Source organism: Telmatherina bonti, assembly GCF_933228915.1.
Source record: "Telmatherina bonti genome assembly, chromosome: 14".
Classification (NCBI taxonomy): Eukaryota; Metazoa; Chordata; class Actinopteri; order Atheriniformes; family Telmatherinidae; genus Telmatherina; species Telmatherina bonti.
This window is the reverse complement of record NC_136612.1, coordinates 19,462,604-19,483,294: the sequence shown is the minus strand read 5'-3', so window position 1 is coordinate 19,483,294 and position 20,691 is coordinate 19,462,604. Positions and strand designations below refer to the sequence as shown.

General features: G+C 40.9%; 2 protein-coding genes across 2 annotated transcripts in view; one reads left to right on the top strand and one right to left on the bottom strand.

The window, feature by feature from the left end:
• Positions 1 to 11,087, top strand: part of cacna1aa (calcium channel, voltage-dependent, P/Q type, alpha 1A subunit, a) — a gene marked incomplete at both ends in the record, with an annotated part of 73,951 nt that extends 62,864 nt beyond the window's left edge. Inside the window, 9 exons of the mRNA XM_079253526.1 lie at positions 197 to 304; positions 1,206 to 1,309; positions 3,096 to 3,211; positions 3,404 to 3,536; positions 4,807 to 4,920; positions 6,301 to 6,339; positions 7,940 to 8,156; positions 8,337 to 8,620; positions 10,293 to 11,087. Of these exons, the coding sequence (XP_079109652.1) occupies positions 197 to 304; positions 1,206 to 1,309; positions 3,096 to 3,211; positions 3,404 to 3,536; positions 4,807 to 4,920; positions 6,301 to 6,339; positions 7,940 to 8,156; positions 8,337 to 8,620; positions 10,293 to 11,087 (1,910 nt within the window). The remainder of the gene's footprint in view (positions 1 to 196; positions 305 to 1,205; positions 1,310 to 3,095; positions 3,212 to 3,403; positions 3,537 to 4,806; positions 4,921 to 6,300; positions 6,340 to 7,939; positions 8,157 to 8,336; positions 8,621 to 10,292) is intronic.
• A 7,451-nt stretch (positions 11,088 to 18,538) lies between these two features.
• Positions 18,539 to 19,537, bottom strand: ier2a (immediate early response 2a). Its single transcript, XM_079252745.1, has one exon. The coding sequence runs from the start codon at positions 19,453 to 19,455 to the stop codon at positions 18,904 to 18,906; it is 552 nt and encodes a 183-aa protein (XP_079108871.1). The 5' UTR covers positions 19,456 to 19,537; the 3' UTR covers positions 18,539 to 18,903.
• Positions 19,538 to 20,691: the final 1,154 nt, after the last annotated feature.

The following is a 20,691-nucleotide window of genomic DNA, read 5'->3' as shown; positions in this document are numbered from 1 at the left end:
AGTGTTATTAAGTTACTAATGAAATACTTCTTCTGTTTTTCTGTTTTTCTGTTTGTATGTCTTGTCTTTTACCTCTTTATGCCAATCTAAATGTATATGAATGTGTGTCTACTTGGGCACTGATGTATATATCCATGCATCTGCGTGTGTACCTGGATGTGTGTGCATGCGTTGGTTTTGTTTATGATATGCCCAGGTGGTATTGACAAGCACCAGATGGACGCAGAGCTGAGGAAAGAGATGATGGCGATCTGGCCCAACCTCTCCCAGAAGACTCTCGATTTGCTGGTTACACCACACAAGTGTAAGTCTCAGAGTGTTGGTGCAGGCACAAACTCGTGGATGGTTCTGCCACTTCGTGCCACCCAGCGCTCCAACGATGATTCACTTCACGCCACCTAAGGTCTGCTTCTCTCAGCCAGTGTTTGTCTCTTTCTTGCTGCTGCACCTTCTGAATTAGCTGGCACACCCCCTTACCCCTACAACCTATATTACCTCAACTCTATAAAGACACATAAAGAGACATTATTTCACGTTCATGGTATGAGCAGAGGCTGCATGTTTGACACAAAATAGACATATACACTCATAACAAACAAAAACCAGCACTAGTCCTTGTCTTTGTGCCAAAATCAGAGGGTGCCCTACTATAGATCAACTCTCTATAGATGTCTTTTCACTCCAGGCCAGTCACTGCTGTACACTAAATGTAGTGTTCTGTAATTTTAACTGTAATTAAATCATATTTTAGCAAATGCCAACAGCTTACACCAGTAGTGGCTCGAGTTTGTTGCAATGCATGTAATTTATTGTTATTAAATTGCTTGGGAACTGACATCATTTTGCATGTCATATTTGCAGCCTTTACCAACAATGTCATAAAGGCTGCATTTTATATTTGTTGCATACCAAGCATGGATCACATAGGAATAAGAGTTTACTTGATGATTTTTTTGAGTGAAAGAAAATGATAATAATGTAAGTTTTTTTTTTTTCTTTTATTTAATTATTATTTATCTGTTAGTGAAAAGACCAATGGCTTTATGTTTGTGTGTCTGTGTGTGTAGATGTATATGAGAAAGAGGGATGGGTGTGAGAATGCAAATGTTTCTTTGTGTGCATGCCTCACTTTTCTCTACCATTCCTTGCGCTCAGGGTCCATACCAATAGGTCTAATCCTGCAGGGTAACTTGTCATTCTCTCAGCAGCGACAGACCTGACCGTGGGGAAAATCTATGCTGCCATGATGATCATGGAGTACTACAGGCAGAGCAAGATCAAACGCTCCCAGGCGCTTCGTGACGAGCAGGTACTGCAGTCTAGAAATGGAACACCTTGCCTGCATCTGACCCCTGAAATTGAAAGGCAGACTGACGTGCTAAAATGGAGACCACAGGTCTGTAGCTTCATTTCTGTTTGCCTGGGCTGTGACAGCCTCTCTTAAGATCAGGGAGGAGTCTCCATTCAATTCACGAAACAAAAGCACCATTAAATGCAACCTCCAGATGCTACTGAACTGCAGACAGAGTGCTGCCATCTTGTGGGCAAAATTTGTTACAGTAATTTTAGCAATGACATAATCGAGGGGACAATGCAAGCAGAATTTGTGAAAAAAAAATTACCTAACTCCTAAAACATAAATAATTTTTTTTTTTTAAATTACAAAAAAGTAAAACAAATACATTGGTTTGTAGGCTTTAAGTGTTGTCACAGCCCCATATGTGCAAATCCTTTAACATAATAGGAATCTTCTCAATGGCTTCTTTGGTATATGGACTGCCTGCAAAGATGTTGCATCTTCTAACCTTCCATACCCCATGCTTGTCACCTTGCTTTGTTAGCAATGCCTATTAGCCCCCCCTCCCTAAAAAAGCATTCTGTAATTGGTTAAATGAGATGACCATCCAATTTAGCTGTATTTGATTATTTTTTACATGAAATTGGCATTGAATCAGACTGAACATTTTATGGTGTATGTAGCTGGATCAGAGATATTTGACTGTCTGGGCACTCATTTACCTTTTTCATTGCATGAGTTGCAATGCTTATCATCCCCCCATCCAGCATTTCATCCAGATTTCTGTACATCCATCTCCATACCTGCTTAATCCAGTACAGACTCATGGGGGGCAGGAACCTATCCCAGCTGCTAACTGCCAAGAGGCAGGGTCAGTGTTTATCATATGTCCCTAAGCCATTGGCATACCATTTTTTTTCTTCTTTTTAACTCACTCCATAACACACATTGTACATCTTCTTGACCATCTCATTTTCATGTGCCACTTTGTGGACCACTGGGCTAAATATACTGTAGCAACACACAGATACCAGCATTGTTTTTTTTTTAATTTTTTTTTTATCTAAAAATAAATACAACCAGTCTGCTCCATATGTTTAACTTTAGATTATACTTTGTATTTAGTCACATACTTGGAGATATTTAATAAATAATAAAGTTTGAGGGGAACAAGGCAGTGACATTTTCTAAAATTGGTAGATTTTCAAGTATGACATTCAGCATTCGGAAATTATTGGCGGCATTCTTGATATTCCTCAATGTGTGAAACTAGTTCTAGTACAGCTACTTTAGCAAACTGTTAACAAATTAGTGTTGACATATTTCACTTGCTCATTATTCTTTTTCTATCTGCCATTTTTTAATCATTCCTTGAACAGTCTCTTGTTTCATTAGTCCATTTTTGATAAGTTGTACTTCTACTGAACCATATTTTGTTTTCTTTCTCTTTTTTGCATTTATTTCCACTTTTTTTCCTCACATCAAAATAAAAATCAGATGAAATGATCACCAATCATTTCCTTTATCTGCCTCAAAACTCAGAGTAGGTGGAATCTGCTTCATTATCCACTGTACTCTGTGGGTCCCTGAATGCACACTTTTCTTACTCTCTGGCTGGCCTGGGGGCATAGCTCACTTAACTGTTCTCCCTCCATCCATTTCTTTACCACAATCTTTTTTTGTCTGGCCTTGCTTTAGGCGACAGCCCCTGTTCTATTCCTGCTCTGCTCCTTCTCCCCCTCTTTCCCTGTCAGTCTGCCTGATAGCTGGCGATGGCCATGTTGTATATCTCAAACAGAACCGAACGCCATTACTGTTTCAGCGCGTGGAGCCACCTACCCCCTCTCAGGAAGGGGGTCCAGGACTTAACAACGCCCTGCCTCTGCCTAACGCAACAGAGACCATCAACAGCCCGTAAGTTCCATGTCGGTGGTATGTTACGAATTGCAGGAGGTGATTTGTTAAAAGAAAATCAGAGCAGGATGATGTATCTATGTTGCTGTGTGTGTGTGTGTGTGTGTGTGTGTGTGTGTGTGTGTGTGTGTGTGTGTGTGTGTGTGTGTGTGTGTGTGTGTGTGTGTGTGTGTGTGTGTGTGTGTCTGAAAGGCCACTGGAGGGCGGGATCCCAGAAAGCAAGTCGTGGGTTACAGCTCGTGCCAGGGAGATGTCCCAGAAGGTTGGCAGCTGGAGCCCTGAAGGACATGCTGAGGACGGCCTGGGAAGCATGAGCAACTCACAGGTACACAGCCCATGCAGAGATGCACACACAAGCAAAACACACACTATACTGATAAAAGTCCGCCATGCTGTGTATAAAACTCATCTCAGAAACTATTCAACATTTGCTTTACTTTCATGTCACTGCTACTGAGCAAACATCCAAAGAACAGTAGAAGACAACCAAATGGTAAAACACACAATGATCTTTACACAGTCGAAGATTACAGTTTCATCTCCATGGACAGCAGCATCCTGCTTGGTCATGACCATTCTCTGTTACATGAATTAAATAAACCTTTGGGACATTGGATTTGTGCTTCCTGTCATTATAGACAAAGCCGATGTAGAAATAAAACAACCAATTGTTGGTGTGGCCTTTTACTTACACTTTGTTTCATGTGTGTCTGTTACTCTCCACAGTCTCCGGTGTATTTTCTTATTTGTCCGCTTCAATTTATGAAGCAACCAAGTGAAAAATAAGGAAATTCAGAGGTCATCCTGAACTCTCTTCACTGCCTTGTTGCATCATATTTAGATCATTCTCATTTCCAATCTTCAATCTTTGAATTTCTTATACTTCCTTATTACTAATAAAGTTATTTCGAAATTTCCTTTGACTATTGTTAAACATTGCTGTTTCCTCGAAGTACAGACCAATCTCAGTATCGGCCAGCACCTTAACATAGCCACCTTTCCATGTAAGACATCAGAGGTCTTTAAAGATTTAAACTCAACGACAACACAACAGCCAAAAATTGCCTTACCTATCCTTTAAATAGATATGTGGCAATTCAAGATTTGGCCAATCCAACACCCCTTATTGTAAGATTGTGTCTCCTCTAAACAAGGTAGAAGGCTGCATTTTGCATGGTGGGGATGGCTGGTTAACTACAGTGTGTAGAAGTTAACCAGCCAGTGATTTCTTTTTTTTTTTTTTTTTTTTTTACCACATCTATCTCTACAGTCTGTCAGTACTGGACCAGACCAGTATTATCATCTGATCATCACCCTGTGCTGCATTTGCTTGTAGCTCAACTGATAGCAGTGCATGCTAACAAAAATTTGATTTCATTTGGACTATATTTTCAGTCTCCTCTGGTTGAGATCCAAAGAATTAAGACAGTCCCTCATCCTGCATACTCTTACCAAATTATCCCACTAACCACATTTGTGTCCCTGAGACCTTCTGCTTTCTTTGGATAACAAACATTCCCGCCTGTCCCCTTCCTTCCTGTTAGTTTTCATGGCAGCCAATCAAAGCATCTCCTGCTCTCCTGCTCTGTTTACAGACGGTAGAGATGAGAGAGATGGGACAGGATGGTTACTCGGATACTGAGCACTTTCCACCAATGGAAGGCCACGGCAGGGCCGCTTCCATGCCCCGCCTCCCAGGCGACAACCAAGTGAGCAGCATTCTCACCTCTCCACTGTCTTTGTATTTGCCCACATTACGTCTTGTTCCCAATCTCTTTTCATTTGGTGAGATTGCATTTGGAAAGGTCTGACTCACTTCTCAAAGAATTGTTGCTCTGGTTACTTCAATCCAGACTTGAAAGTTTGGAGAATTATTCAGGACACTGTAGGCAATTATTTTTGCATGACTTGGTCTGCATTTTTCATCGATATGCATGGTCGTGATCAAAATCGCAATATTTCAGACTAAAACAAGGGAAGTTTACGCCTAATCTTTGCCTCCAGGCTTTGATTTAAAAGGACTGAGGAAGACAAAGTCAGACCTTCTGTCCGTTTTTTATCTCTCATTATCTTTATGTCCTTTCATCATCTCCACTGCATGAAGGTTATTAATCGTGCTCGTCTTGTTTTCCATTTCAAACCTTCATTCATTTTATGTGTCATACCTCGGTGAGTGCTCAGGTTGTCATCAACGCACAACACCTTTACAAACACGCACATACACACAGTACTCTGCCCCCCCACCCCTTCACACACACTATTTCTTCTTATTTTGCCAGGACTCTGACTAATTATTTATCCTCAGAAGTTTGTGTGGTTTAACTAATCTGTGCATTTCTTCCAATCACAGGTTCTGACTTTGCTGAACCCATTTTGAATTTCCAGGGATTTTATTTAGATATGTCAATTCCAGTTATCTATTAAAATATTTATTTTAACATCCAGGACTGGAACAAGCATGATGTTAAGTGTTGCAAATGTGTGTGTGCTTGTGTTCAGATGTGTGTGTGTGTTTAGCGTGTGTGTGTTCAACAGTTTATCTGTGCTCTGACTGTTCTGTGTGCCTCCAAAGTCACACTGGTCCTGTCACTCTGATGTCTGCTGTGAAACTGCAGTCATGTGTATGTGTGTTTGTGAGTGTGTGAATCCATCCGTGCATTTATGTTGCTTAATGTCGTCACTGCTGTTGTGGCTCTGTTGACTGAGTGCTCTCGTATCTGTGTAACACTGTAGTGGCGCACACCACGCCCAGTGTCTGTGGTAAGTGTTTCTCTATCACCTTCACTGCTGCTTTGGTGTCTAATTAGACCTTCTTCTGTCTTCTGTCCCTGTTTCTTTTTCTTCTTCTTCTTCTTCTTCATTGGTTCACCCCATCTCCCCCTGGGTTGAACCTCCAATTTGTTTTCTTTTTTTACTTGTTTTTTTTTTCTCTTTATCCTTTCTTTATTGCGTTGTGTATCAAACCACCCTTGTCTTTTTCACTCTTCTCCTTCTTTTGTTCCCTTACTGGTTTTCTGTGTTGGTTCCATGTGTGGTCATACCTCTGTTGTATTTGTGGCTCTGTGTATGTCTTCTCTGTGCTCATACAGCAGCGGAGGAAAGGGAAGCACCGTGGCAGTAACCTCAGTGTATGTACCCTGTCTACTGAGTTATCTCCTGTTCTTCCTTCATTTTGTTCCTTCAAGTTTGTTTTTTTTATTTGTTCCATCTTCATGATGTGCCTAATATTTACGAGGGGAGAGGTTTAATTTATTTTTTCTAGCATGAAATCATATGCCGGCATTTTTTTTTTTTTTTTTTTTTACAAACTGATATTCAACACCTAATGTAGCAAGTGTGGATTTTGGGCTGATCTCTGCTTGTGTCCTCTCATCATCAACACTCTCTGTAGGCCTTTTGACTCTGTCTCTCTTTGCTCTGCTGTTGTTGCCAGTGCTTTGTCGCTTCATGTTCTCATGTTTGTATGCTTGACTATAATGATGTTTTTAATGGTCTGCCATTTATGTATGAGTCTGGCAACTGTTTAACCTGCATGCTGGAAGTTTAAGTATGCTTAAAGCGAGTGTGTTTATGTGTGAGTGTGTTTGTCTTTGAGAGAGATGAGTAGGAGACAGAATGTAAAGGGATTTGGGCAGCTGAGTGCTTGGACAGATGTTTTTTGCTCTTTAATTCTCAGTGCTATCCCTAAAAAGCCAAATACTTTCTATTTTATCTGCCCAATCCATCATTTGTCATATATACAATTACGACAAAACTTGGTCAGCTCTGCTGCCAAAACGATTTAGCACTGATGTGACTTGGTACAGTTTCCATGCCCAGGTCAGCAACTTTTGGTCCCATAGGCTCTGTCCTGGTGTCTTCCCTGTAAAACATGAGCCCTCAACACTGTAGAGGGAAACTCCAGCACCATTTGACGACTCAGGACAACTCCTATGTACATGCATGGCTGTAAGAAAGCACGCAGAATCTGTGCCATGCCCAGGGCGTTCATGAGGGTTAAAGATGGGGAAATGCTGCAAGTTGTATTGACCCTTAAATCCCCCCCTTTTTTCTTTTTAAAGCAAGTTACAGAAGCATGGAAGGCATGGCTGTTTGCCATCATCCCTTTTTTTTTTTTTTTTCTACTATTCCCTGTTATACAGAGGTTTGCAATTACTACAGCGTGAACCCTTCACCAACTTTTCATTACACTGCAGTGTATTTATTAACAAGTCTATTTACAGCCACATTAGTGCAAGTAAATAAAAATAGGCTTGTATTTTTTATGCTATTCACATCAAAGCTTTTGAGGCACATTCACGTTTTAAATAACAGTGGTTTTAAATATAAGTTCATCATACTCTTGGTAGCATCAGATTTATTCATTTCTCATGTAATTGCACCAAAAAAAAATTTTTTTGATTAGTTAAAACAAATTATAGTCAGTTGTCATTTTTGTGTTTAAGGAAGAAGCTTGGCCGGTAGAATTTCTGGCAATCTTTGCTTGAATTTTCATTTAGTGGAATGATTTTATTTTAATTGGTAAAGCAGCATTATTAAACTGGAAATCTATGCTTCTGGATAAGCTGTCAGAGGAAAGTCAGTGCGTAGAAACAGATCATACGCACATGCACACACATGGACATTGTCTCTATCCCCATTTCTTAAAGAAAATAGCAACTCGACAGTCAAAGAAAATGCCTTTCCCTCCCTCCATCCCGTGGTGGTTTCTGTCTTTTTCTCTCTTAGACCATCAGTGACAGCAGCCCCATGAAACGTTCTGCCTCGTCACTGGGCCACAGCAGGTCCGGCCGGGGTCACAGAGACAAAGGAGGGCCGGATGATTACAATATGGAGCATGCAATACCAGAGGAAGGCAGAGCTTCTAGACATGGACACCGGCGAAAAGACCGGAGTCATCGGGCATCCGAGAGGTCCCTGTCTCGCTACAATGAGGCTGACACAGGTTTGAGACTCAGACTTAAATGGGGTCTTTTAATGGATGCTGTGTAAATAGATTATTCGCTGCATATTTTATTAAAACCAGAAAAGTTTAAAGATCATTTGTTGCTTTTAAGTTTTTAAATAATGTGTGATGGAGGTTTGTTTTTGAGACAGTAAAACTCACTAATAACTCTATTTTCAGGCCTGGGCACAGACCTTAGTACAACCACCCAGTCAGGCGACCTCACGTCAAAAGAAAAGGACCGTGACCGAGATCGGGGCCGGTCCAAAGACCGTAAACACCACCACCATCGTCACCACCACCACGGCTCTATTGAGAAGGAGCACTATGTAGCAGATAGAGGGGGCGAGTACGGACACAGGCACTCCAGAGAGAGAGAGCTTGACCGGGACAGAGAAAGAGAGAGAGACCGGCGTTGGTCGCGATCGCCCAGCGAGGGCCGCGAGTGCATCACACACAGACAGGTGGGCTTTTGCGTCACTTTGTGCATGCTGGAGCACATTTGAAGCAACAAAAATTGTGATCCTTTAGGTAGTTAAGTTTTGAACAGGTCATAAGCAATTCATCTTTGATGTTTTTATATAATTTTATACCCTGCAGCTGTCAAATTAGATGCACTGCTGTGTTCAAATACTTGCGATAGAATGGGCATTTTAACTTTATTCACATATAGACATATGATCCTAGCACCAAAAGGAAGGTCATTTGTTTTTGATTGATTAATTGCCCCTTTAATGATAGCGACTGGCATTGGATAATACATCAATGGAAAGCCTGGTTTGTCACCTTTACAATGAGATATAATTTGTAAGGTTTCTGCAGCTGCTGGATGAGGAACATAGCTAACGGTGTGGGCAGTGCCCAGAAATTATGATCCCATATCCATAGAATCTTTGACCTTGTGGAATGAACTCCTAGGAGTCCAGACCTAAACCCAGTTGAAAACTCAGCTATGATGTACTGGATGTGTTGGTAACCAACACCATCACATTAAGTAGCATTCAGGGACCCCTTATTAAGGGACAGAATGCCTTCCCAGTTAAATGACCAGGCTGGTGACCATCATGAGGTGGTAGCATATGGATCTTCTACATATTGATGAAGTCTCTGACAGTATAAAATGAAAAACATTGATAAATATTTTTTTCTCTCTTATTACTATGGGGGAGTGCTGTTATTCAGCAACTAAAACATTTAACTTTAAACATTTAACTGCAATGCTCATTCAATAGAAGCACAATCCTTACAAACTGTACCTCATTATGAAGATGACTAATCAGGCATTCCAAAATATATAATAAACACCAACTGTTATTATTAAAAGGGGAGAAGTCTTTGAAGAAACATAATCTTTTTTTTTTGCATAAGTTTATGACTTAACTCACTAACATAAGCTTTTACATGAATATAATCATGCAAATAAAAAGGCAATGATCTTCAGTAACGTCACTTCTATCATTAACAATCAAACAAATATACATTAAAATGTATATTTGAATACATTATCACTGTGACCAGCTGCCCTGTCTAAATGTCTTAGACCCCCAGTGTTATGTCGTCTCCCACCAGTAAGTTCTTTTCTGTGGCACCCTTTTTCTAAACATGTCACGTTTCAGACCTAATCTAGATTAAGTTCTCCCATTTTAATTTTTTTGTCCTTGTTTAAAAAAGGATGGCATTTTAAGCTAATATACACATATATTGGAACAACATCACACCCTATATGTATGTTTTTGTTGTCGTATTTACCCTATGCTAGTCTGGAAAGCAACACTTTAACCTTTTTTCTCCTTTCGTCTTTTACTTTCTTCCCTCTGCGTGACATGTTGCTTCTCTCTGTATGGTGATGTTTGGAATCTCATCCGTTTTATCCTCATCCTGTACTCTGCTCCTATTACAATGCCTTTCATTCTGACATTTCTCTCCTCCGCTTACTTTATGACATGTTTTTACTCTCATTGTTGCTGCCGTTCTTGTCTTCTCTTGCTTTTATTTGGATTCCTCTGTTTTTTTTTTCCTCTGCCATTCTTTTATTCCACACTTTGTCTTCACCATGCACTACTTTACTCTCTACGCATTTTGTCGTTGAATTCGTGGTTCGTTCTTTTTATTTGCTTTATTTCACTTTTCGTGTAGGGCAGTAGTTCAGTCAGCGGAAGTCCCGTCCCCTCTACCTCGGGGACCAGTACACCACGCCGAGGTCGTCGGCAGCTGCCTCAGACACCCGCAACACCTCGACCCCATGTTACTTACTCTCCTGTAGTCCGTAAAGCCATGCCCGCACCTCCTGGGGGGCAGCAGAGCAGACCCCCAGTCCCAGCCCCTCGCCACTTTTCTCCAGAGCCTCCCCAAGGCCAGGGTCCTCCCCCTGCTGGCCTCCCCTTGGCCCACCATGGCATGCCTCGTCAGGGGCATCATCCCCCGCCTCGCTGGGGAGACACAGGTGGAGGAGGTGGTTCTATGGAGGGGGATGGTTGCTTCTACAACCAGGAATACCAGGACTACGAGCCCCACCATGAACCACCTGCATACGAGCCAAGCCCCATGCAGGGCGGCAACCCCCATCCCCATGCTCTGGCCAACCACCCACTGCCACCTCCCACACAACAACAGCCTCATAACCCTCATCCCCTCCCTCCTCCCCACCATGTAAACAACCCCCACATGCAGCCCACTCGTACCTCACCAAGGACTGCCCACCATGCGCCTCCCCCCACCACTGCCCTGACTGGACCTGTGCAGAGCCAGGTTCAGCCGGCTGCCCAGCGCCGCCTACCCAACGGTTACCGGTCTTCATCGCCTTCCACACACCTCCACGGTCCCCCTCATACTGGACCTCACAAGGTTCCCCCTCCAGCTGGGCATCCGAGAGGTCCCCGCAAGGGCCTGCATGAACCCTACAGTGAGACGGAGGAAGACGATTGGTGCTAGCCTTTGGGGATGGGGGTGGGACAAAAAAAGAGGAAACATGACTGATAACTGGACTGAAAGAAAATAGAAAGTTCTGAGCCAGAGCAGTGACTGCCAAGGGAAACCACAACTTTTCTTTCTTGTCTGTTCATTGTTTTTCCTCTCCTCCACTACTTGGGCTGTCCCAGGGATGCTGTCCCAGGGAAGCTGGGCTAGATGAAAGGATAGGTGTCAGGATGAAGGGATGCAGCAAAAGTGTTCCGGCAGAATCTGGAGAAACGAGTAGAGCAAGAGAAGGTAACAAGCGACGGTTGTGTTCTGCTTGCATTGCCGTTGATCTTGACACCAAAAGAGACCAAGCTCAAATTCCAACTTTGAAGGTTGGCAGGAGGACACTACTCTTTGTGTCTTAATTTATGCCTCTAGCAATGAGCTATAGCCACTTACAAGATGTCAAGAGTTGCGACTCGATAAAAGACACTTTAAAGTCAGAGACAAAGGAGCAGCTTTTTTTCTTTTTCCTTTTCCTTTTTTTTAAAAGGCTAACTTCTGTTAAGTTAGCTGCAAAAAAAAAAAAGAATCAAGTCCAACCCTCTCAGCCACCAGTTAAATATCGATGAGTTTTATCATCTGTATTTTTAAATAAAAACAAAACTGACAAGGAGCCATCTACCTGTATGAGGTAAGAAGGCTAAGTGGGTGGGAGAGTTGGGGGAGTGTTGCAGGGGGGTTGCCAAGTCCCTCTATGGAAATCTAGAGGGATGGATAGGTGTGTTGGGGATATTAAACACACTCCTCCCACAAACAGACATTTCAGCCAACCTCAACCTCTGTCCTATGAAGAAGAAAAAAAAAAGTGGAGTTGGGTTTCACTAACAAAAAAACAAACCAATAACTGTTTTCTGCAGTATTTGTTGTTCTACTCCTGCAGCCACTTCTTCCTCCTCCTCCTCCTCCTCTTCTTCTACTTCTTCAAAAACATCGAAGCTTGAATCTTCTGTTGCACCCCACGTAGCTTCGTTTTTTTAGACTTGCGGAGTTGTACACCCTATGGAATCCTGCATGAATGATACAAAAGAATACTAATAATAGCAGCAATGAGAATCTACTATCTGTGGAGGGAATTTCTCCTCTGCCCTTTTTGTTGTGGTCTGTAGGGTTTCTCTCTTTTTATTCAAAATGCTTTCTGTTTCTCTCTTTGTGCTCTGAATGACATTCCTCTCTCTGTACCTTCATTTACACTAAAAAAAAATAAAATAAAAAATAAAAATTTAAAAAGTCAAACGACAGAGGGCTATGGGGAGGGAGTGGATAGTTAGTGTATGTTTATCTAGGGGGAACAAATCAATTACTTTTTGCTTGCTTGTCTACTGTCTGTTCCGTGCCAAATGCCTGCCACTGACACAGCTGGAATTGCACATATTTTTAGTGAAAGTAACTTTTTGTAATCGAGAACATAAGGTGAAAAAGATATAATGGGTAGCAGGGTACGAATATGGATTTAAAAAAAAATAAAAAAGAAGTGGTGTTAGCGCTGGTGGAATCTGACAAATCAGTAACATCTCAAAGTCTTCCAGGGTTTGGGGTTTTAAACAGAGACATCAGAGAGGAAGAGACCAATAGAAAGGTGCAGAAAGGAGAGAAACTCTTCATCTTTGTTTTCTTTGTCCCTGAAGGTCATAAAGGATAAATAATAATATAATTACATGTAATGACTGTGGTGATCAAGAGAGTGAGACTGATGTTTTTATGTATTTTTGTTGATATTTAAGCTCAGCTTGTCTATTTTCCAACCTTCAACCCCCTCGTGGGGAAGGATTTATCAGAAGGATAAGTGTGAATTAGAAAGTTAACAAGGTGACAGGTGTTTATTTTTGAAGATTAGTTAAATATTGCATGGGTTCAACCAGCTTCAACATATAAATGGATGAGTTTTCAGACGTGACAACACAAGGAAGAGCTACCAGCTGTAGCCTGCAGGTGGTGCCATGTCACAGTGCAGTAGAATTAAGTTAATTTCCTCACTTGTAAACATCATATGTGTCGCCATTTGTAAACCAAGGTGATGCAATTGCACTGCAGCGCATTTCAGAGCGGTTGGAAGAAAGATATCTGGGTTTTGCCATGGTCCTGGAAATCACTTGTGGTCAATGTGTTTCACTCCTGTGTAACCTTTTTTTCTGTTGATGTATTTCTCTGTGTGCCTCAAACTAACACTGGTCACTAACGCACACCACTGTCAGCCCTAACATTAGTGTTGTTAATATTTTTAGTTGACCTACATTTTACCTGGAGGCCTATCAGATGTTGACCAGAGAATGCATTGAAGAAAAAAAAACACTGAAATGGAAAAAAAAACAAAAAAACTGCCTATTAGTGTCTTTCCAGCCTCAGTGGAATGTCACAGACAAGTATTCACATTGCTACACTTAAAATCAGAAAGCACACAAAGTATGTAGCTCCTGGTTATGTGTGTAAGAGGGTTTTTGTGCGTATGTACTTACATGGCTGAATGTGTTAATGAAAATGTGTTTTTTATTGTTTTTCTGTCCACTTTGCTTCCTATACTTTTTCTCCTGATTTTTTTGTTTAGCTTCAACTATTTCTGTAATATTCTGTAACATCAGTGTGGAACTGAATGTTTGTGTTTGCATCTGTGTGTGAGAGTGTATGTGTGTGCGTGTTGCGTGACATCAGGCAGCCCCTGAATGAAACATGCAAAGGCCCAAACGTTCACTTTCCATTTTTGTGTATATGCTGCAGTAAACTCCACTAACACGCTGATTAACCACAAAAAGTCTTCAAAAGCAATGTAAAGTCGCTACTGGGAACAAAAGTCTTTATTTATTTATTTATTTGTTTATTTATTTATTTATTTATTTTTTTTTTTTTTAAGTACAAAAGATTTTAAAAAGAAAAAAAAAATCTAGTTCCAGAAATGCATGTGCTATGTGCATGCCACACCGTGGGTTTAACGTCATCTTCAGGACATAAAAAGAAAAAGCACATTAATTAATTCAGAGGAATAGAAGAAAAAAAAGATATGAATAGATAGATGTTTTGTAAGAAAAAAGAAAAAAAAACAATGTTTCGTTTTTCCTTCTATTTTTGAGAACAAAAAAAGTTTTAAAAATGACAAAAAAAAAAAACGTCTAAAGAGTAAAAAAAAAAAAACACAGAGGAGACCTTGGCGAGAGTCAAGTCTTGTTTCTTTTCTTCTGTTACATGGGGTTGAGACACAACACATCCATGTTCAGGACACCACAAAAAAAGAACTGTTTTTAATGAGAAAAAAAAGTGGGGAAAAAAAAACTTTACAGTTCAGAAGATGGTGTATCCCCCTTCTACTTTGTGTGAGGGTCAGAGGGTGCAGGAGCTAGCCAAATCTGTTGATGTACTTGTTCAAACTGGCTGTTGGACCTTTGATCTCTCACTCACTCCCTCTTTTTTCTCTCTCTAACTCTCTCTCTCTCACACTCTAACCTGTCGCACTCTCAGCCAGTCTCACCGCTGTTTCTACCAGTGCATTTTGTAATTCCAAACAGAACTCTTCCTAAAGAATAAAATCCAGAGAGAATGCATACTGCTTTGTTATTTTTTTCTCCTGTTTGCAGATATATTCCGGTCTTTTTACCTTGAAACGTTTAATGTGTGTTGTGTGTGAATGTATGTGCAGTTTGTATTTTACAGGTCTGAGATGCTCAGGCATTTACAAAGGTACTCAACTGCTGCAGGTTTGTCTGTACTTAGCATCATGTGTCATTTCATTAACTATGACCATTTTCTAAGTTTATTATTTATTGTTAAAAGGATCCCCACTTGGTTCCAATGTCTGCAAAGTGGAACCAGTCTAGTGATCCATATAAAAAGACAAAGCACAAAATATACAATACCCAAGATTCAAATTATAATTCACTTGACAAAGAAAATCTAAAAGCAATGAAATGTTGCAGACATCATTATAAACTTTAGAAATTCTTCAGAGTTCTTACACCCATACTGAAAAACATCCCCACAGTGAAGCATGATGCTGCCACCTCCATGCTTCACAATGGAGGAATGATGCTCTTGCGGTGATGATGTGCTGAGGTTTAACAGACCAAGTGTTTGTCTTGATGACCAAAAAGTTATCTCACCCTGTTTACGGTCTATGGTCTCACCTGATCAGAGGACCAATTTTTACTTGTTTCTAAATACTTTTCAGCAGTTCTGTAGTACTAGACCAGCTCTGTTAAGAATAAACGGTTTTACAATTGCCTTATGCGCAAATGTAGCAACCCAAGCTGTGAAGCTTCCCACCACTTTCAGGGCTACGTTTGGTTTCTTTAGTGCCTGTGATAAGCGTCCTCCTCGCCCCGTCTGTGACCTTTGGTAGATCTTTAAGCAGCTTTGTTGTACCCTATCATTTTCCTTTTGTATTGGTGAATTCAATGACTTGGGGGACTTTCAAAATTTTAGATAACCCATCACTGATTTGTAAAATTCACTTGTAAATTTGCGGGTAAATTGCTACCAAGGGTACAACCAAAAGGTCAAAAAGAAAAGACTAGTTTCTTCCTAAGTTTGTTTCCTGAACTTCATTTGAAAAATCTAAATGTTAAAGAAAAATTCAGGCCTTGAGAAAGAAAATAAACCACACTGTGTATCTAATCACACTATAAAGCTGCAGTGCAGACCTACAGCACTAAAACTAGATTTTTTTAAATACGTATTGTTCTAAAGGAACCCATGATTTCCTTTAAGGCAATATTATCACAGTTTTACACAAAGGCTCTAAATCATTAACATGTCAAAATTAAAAATAAAATAACACTGTACTAAAAATGAGTCAGTGAAAAGGAAAATGTACACTCACCCCCACATTCTGAACATAAATGCATATAAATCAAAGTTTAACTTGATAAATATAATGGAGCATCACTTTGAAAGTTACATCTACAAGGAAATGAAGGAAGGAATCAGGAATCTCTGGCTGATCCAGTGTATGTTAGGCCAAATGAGATCTTAAAGGAAGCACTGGAACTTTTTTCTGTGGTTTTGAGAGAGTATTTTTAAGCAAAATAATCTATTTGATTGCAACACGTCAGTGTGTGTACACACAAAAACTACAAATTATAGAAATAAATGAGAAAAAACTACTTTTAAGGAAATCACAGTTACTGGAATATGTGTACAAATAGATCAGTCTCATCTTCTATGCCCACATCTGGCTACTTATTGTCAACACGCAGCACCTTGTGAATGTCGGTGGTGAATGTTGAGCTTGTTAAGAAGTTAAACCAAGAAAGCACATTTTTCTTAAATACAAAGATTTTACAGATCATTCTGCATTTTTTAAAGCTTCCCTCAACCAGTCCACACTGAAACTTAGATTTTCGAGTATTACTGTAGTACTTTTACAAATGCTGTACTCGCAGTCATCAGTGACAGCCATCTGCACTCTGAAAGGTCAGGTTTGTGTTGACAGTCCCTAACCTCTGCATGGCAGGGACTATTTCAGGCCCTGTTATGAGTGTATGCAGCGGCTGTAAATGAGACGTCTGTTTATTCAGTGAACTGTACAGTTTGTACAAATTGCTCCACTGGAAAGGAGTCAACTTCCATCTCTGACGTCTGACTTCTGAGGTAAGTGGAATTCACCATCCTCACATAAAACTATTCAACTGAAGCACCAGTAACAATCACACATCCACTTTTAAAACTGCACTGTTTTCTCTTCTTGAGGACCTGTGTGACCTATGTGACTGGATCAGAAATGGACTGCTTTAAATATAACAATTCACTGTGGCGTCAAGCTCGTTCAGGCAGGTTGTTGCTAAATCACCATATACCCAACAAAAGTCAACAAAGCGATTATCAAGTTAGCTGAGAGCAATTAAAGCTGTGCAGTGATGTATTAGATCCCTAAAGTACTTGTTCATTTAATACATCATTTTAATTCTAAGTTAAGGAGAACACACATTGTCATTATTTTTGGAAAACAAGCAACAGTTTTGAAGGATTGATGCCTTAGAAAATCATACATGTACAAATGAAATCACATGTGAATTGAGGGTTTTCGACCGGTCTAGAAACACTAAAACACACTGACCTGATCTAGATCTAGGCTAGAAATGGAAGCATTTACGCTAGGATTGCACTGTGCATAATTTCATGTTCTCTTTAGATTCGACTTAGTCTTTGTAATGTGTTCTCGTGATTATTTATTTTATTTTATTTTTTTTTTTACGCCCAGAGACGGATAATATAGGATGGCAGCTCAGGGGAGCGTTTGCCGATTGTGGTTCTTGATACAGTACTATTGTTTCATAAAATGCATTTCAGTGTGCATTGCTCCTGACTACCTTTTATCTCTGCTCTGTGTATGAACATGCAGCTTATACCGGGAGACTATAAATCTCAAATAATGCAACATTATATTGATATAATTAATATTTTTTGTTCCTTTGATTCAAAACCAGCAATTAATTTGAAACTACATCATATGCATCTACAAACACTTCCACTCGTATTAATAAACAAAGAGCTACTAAAATATCAGAATATAGATTTATTTCTCGCGGGAGCTCGCGTGAGAAAGAAATATTTGAGATGGAGGAGAGAAAGTCAACTGAAACAGCTAAATGTGTGCACTTGTTAAGAGAAAGGGGAACATATGTGTGTTACACGTATGAAGAATGTGTTTTCGCATGCATGACCAGACGGTTCCGGCCACTCCTCCCAGGCCTGTGTGTGTACACAGAAAGGGAGCTCTGGTTTCAGTCGGAAGAATGAGCCTTCACATGGGGCCTCATGCAGGCACTTCCCCCCACATTCCTTCTTGTTTTCTTGGATGACCCCTTCCCCCAAAACAAACACACAGACAGCCGCTGGTGAATCCCTCCATAAAAGCTGCAGGGAGCTGTGTTTTCTATCACATTAAACTTTCCCTGTTTACGCTGCTTCTTCTTCATATTACAGATTTTTTTTTTTTTTTTTTTAAAAAAGGCTTTAATTGCAAAAGCATCACTGCAGACTGACTGCATGTAAAAGTAATCTCTAAAATGTAACTGTGTGTGTGTGTGTGTGCATACAAGATGCATCTATATCTAATAATCCTGTGACTTCAAACTGGACTAATAGCCCACTAAGAGCAACAAGACCCCCATTGTCTCCACGTTTGTCAGTAACAAGCTTAATGTCCTACCCCCCCTCATCCTTTGGATCACGGTCTTCTGAATTTTTCCCCCCTTTTGTTCAGCTGATCAGTGTGGGGGGAAGGAAGCTAACTTCTTAACACCCAAGTTTCATGTCCAAACACACCCACACTCCACTTTCACAAGGTTTGACTCACACTATAAAAGCACCCCCCCCCCCCCCCCCCCCTTTCACACACAGGATCATTATTTATAGGATTATTATAATTGTAGGTCCTGTCTGTCTTTAAAAAAACACCACAGATTCAGGTCAAGTACAAAAAATTGTTTAATAAATACTGAGGTAGTTGTAGTCACAGAATGTTTTACACTTAAAAACGCCTTCCATCTTCAGTCCACATGCTCACACACAGGTACAATTGCTGTGTAAAGCAACTAGAGTTCATTTACTTGTGGGAATGTCCTTGAAAAGGTAGCAACTCCATTTAGTTCCACCTTTTTGGTGTTCACTGTGGGAAGTTACACGAAGGCCTGAAGTCACTGGGACTCAGCAGCTGGACTGTTTCCGTAATAGCTGGTAACAAGCCCAGACACATCCCAGTCATGTGGGGCATTTGAGCCACGCTGCCCCTGGAGTTAATCCAAACTCTAGACACGGGCTCCCATCCGGTCGTGTGGAAAACTTAAATCTTCCCAGCGTTTCAACACGCTGCTATGACAGTCTGTAGGGGGATGGGAGCTGGAGGTGGTCCCAGTTTACTACTGCACTTCACATAGTCCAATACGGAATTAACATGGAGCTGTTGAGGACTACTTCCATGCTCGAGTTTTGCCTTTTTGCAGGGCAGGAAGTCTGGTTCGGCGGAAGCTTTGCCTCGTCTTTTCCGGGTGTTCTGCGACTGTCCACACACACGCATGTTTTCCTTGTCTTCTGCGCCGCTGTGGCTGTGTGCGTCGGCAGGCAGGTGTGGCGACGTCCGAGACTGCCCGGTGAGAGGAGAGGCAGGACCCTGGACCCCCGGGGCGCCGTCTGCTTCAGGGGGCGTCTCAGTCGCGGGTTGGTGGTGCTCAGTCTCCGTCTGAACACTTTCTAACGTGGTCTGGGCCGCGTGATAGATGTCCCTCGCGGATTTCATCACCAGAGTCAGAAGGAGGCTCCGGTGGAGACGGAGACCCCCTCGCTGTGTGCGCGAGCTGTACAGTTTCCCCAAAGCCACCACCATGATCCTCTTGGCCTCAGCGCTGACCTCCATGTCACAGTTTGTTTTGAAACTGGTCCAGGACAAATAAGCACAGGTTTAGCAGTTCTATAATCCCGTCTCTCGCCGATGACTTCACGCGCAGACACAATACAGACCGCGTGCGGGGCAAGTACTTATCACCTCCCTGACGTCACGCATCCCGCGTCATACGAGGCAGCCCCGCCCATTGGCCCGCTGCTTCAGACTGCCGCGGAGCAGCTGGTTGGACAACTGTGGGTCTAATCTCATTTGACAGAGTTTAACTTCACTGTTACTTCAAACACACACAATAAGATCCCACAGATAGCCAGAACCCAGAAAGCAGCTCATAAAAAGCTGGAAAACACTGAAAAAGTGGAGACTTGAATATCAGTTTCTCAGTTGTGAACACATCTGAATCATGCACAGTGGTAAGCTTTAGTTTAAACTTCTATTTATCTGTGATATATTTGTATTGGTTGACATGTCAAAATCTGCATGCAGAAGAAATCTTTAAATGGAATCAAACTTTATTTATATAGCACTGCTAATGCAGGATTGCAGCACAACGTGCTTCTTATGATCATAAAACAGTTTTGTAGCTTAAAAGCACAAGTAGTGACATCCCAGAGTTTATTACAAAAACAAATTAAAGCACACATGTCCATAAACATGCACACACACACACGCAAACTAAAGTGTCATAAAATTCTACACCTTCTACAACAAGCTGGCTCTAAAACATAACTGTATCAGAGAATATGTCTTTATGGCTTTAGATGTTCACTACACAGGTAAACACAAGAAGATTTGGACTTAGGACTTTGTGCTCTGACATAGCCAGTTAATCTTGAATTGTATAATAATACAGTTTACGACAATGGTTGCACCTTTAAAGCCTCATTATATTGAGACTTTTTAAACATAATAACACCAAAATAATGCAAATAAACACGTTTCTACATAACTGTCCTATAAAAGACCAACACACAAGTAAGAATAAACAAGGAAGCTATTGCAGTTTTCAGCCTGATAACTGAAGTACTGGTTGGTTTTGTTGTACTTTGTGGGAAATTCTGAGGAGTCACTTTCACAATCAGATAAGAATTTGTTGACATGATTCTGTGGTATGAACAGAAGTTAATCATGTTTCCAAAGAATGTGCCAAAATCCCCGGCAATATCTTTTCTGTTGGTCTTCACGCTTGATTTAAGATTCTTGCGCTGCTAGAAGTGTCAGGTACAAATAGCTTGTATTGGGCTGGCCCCT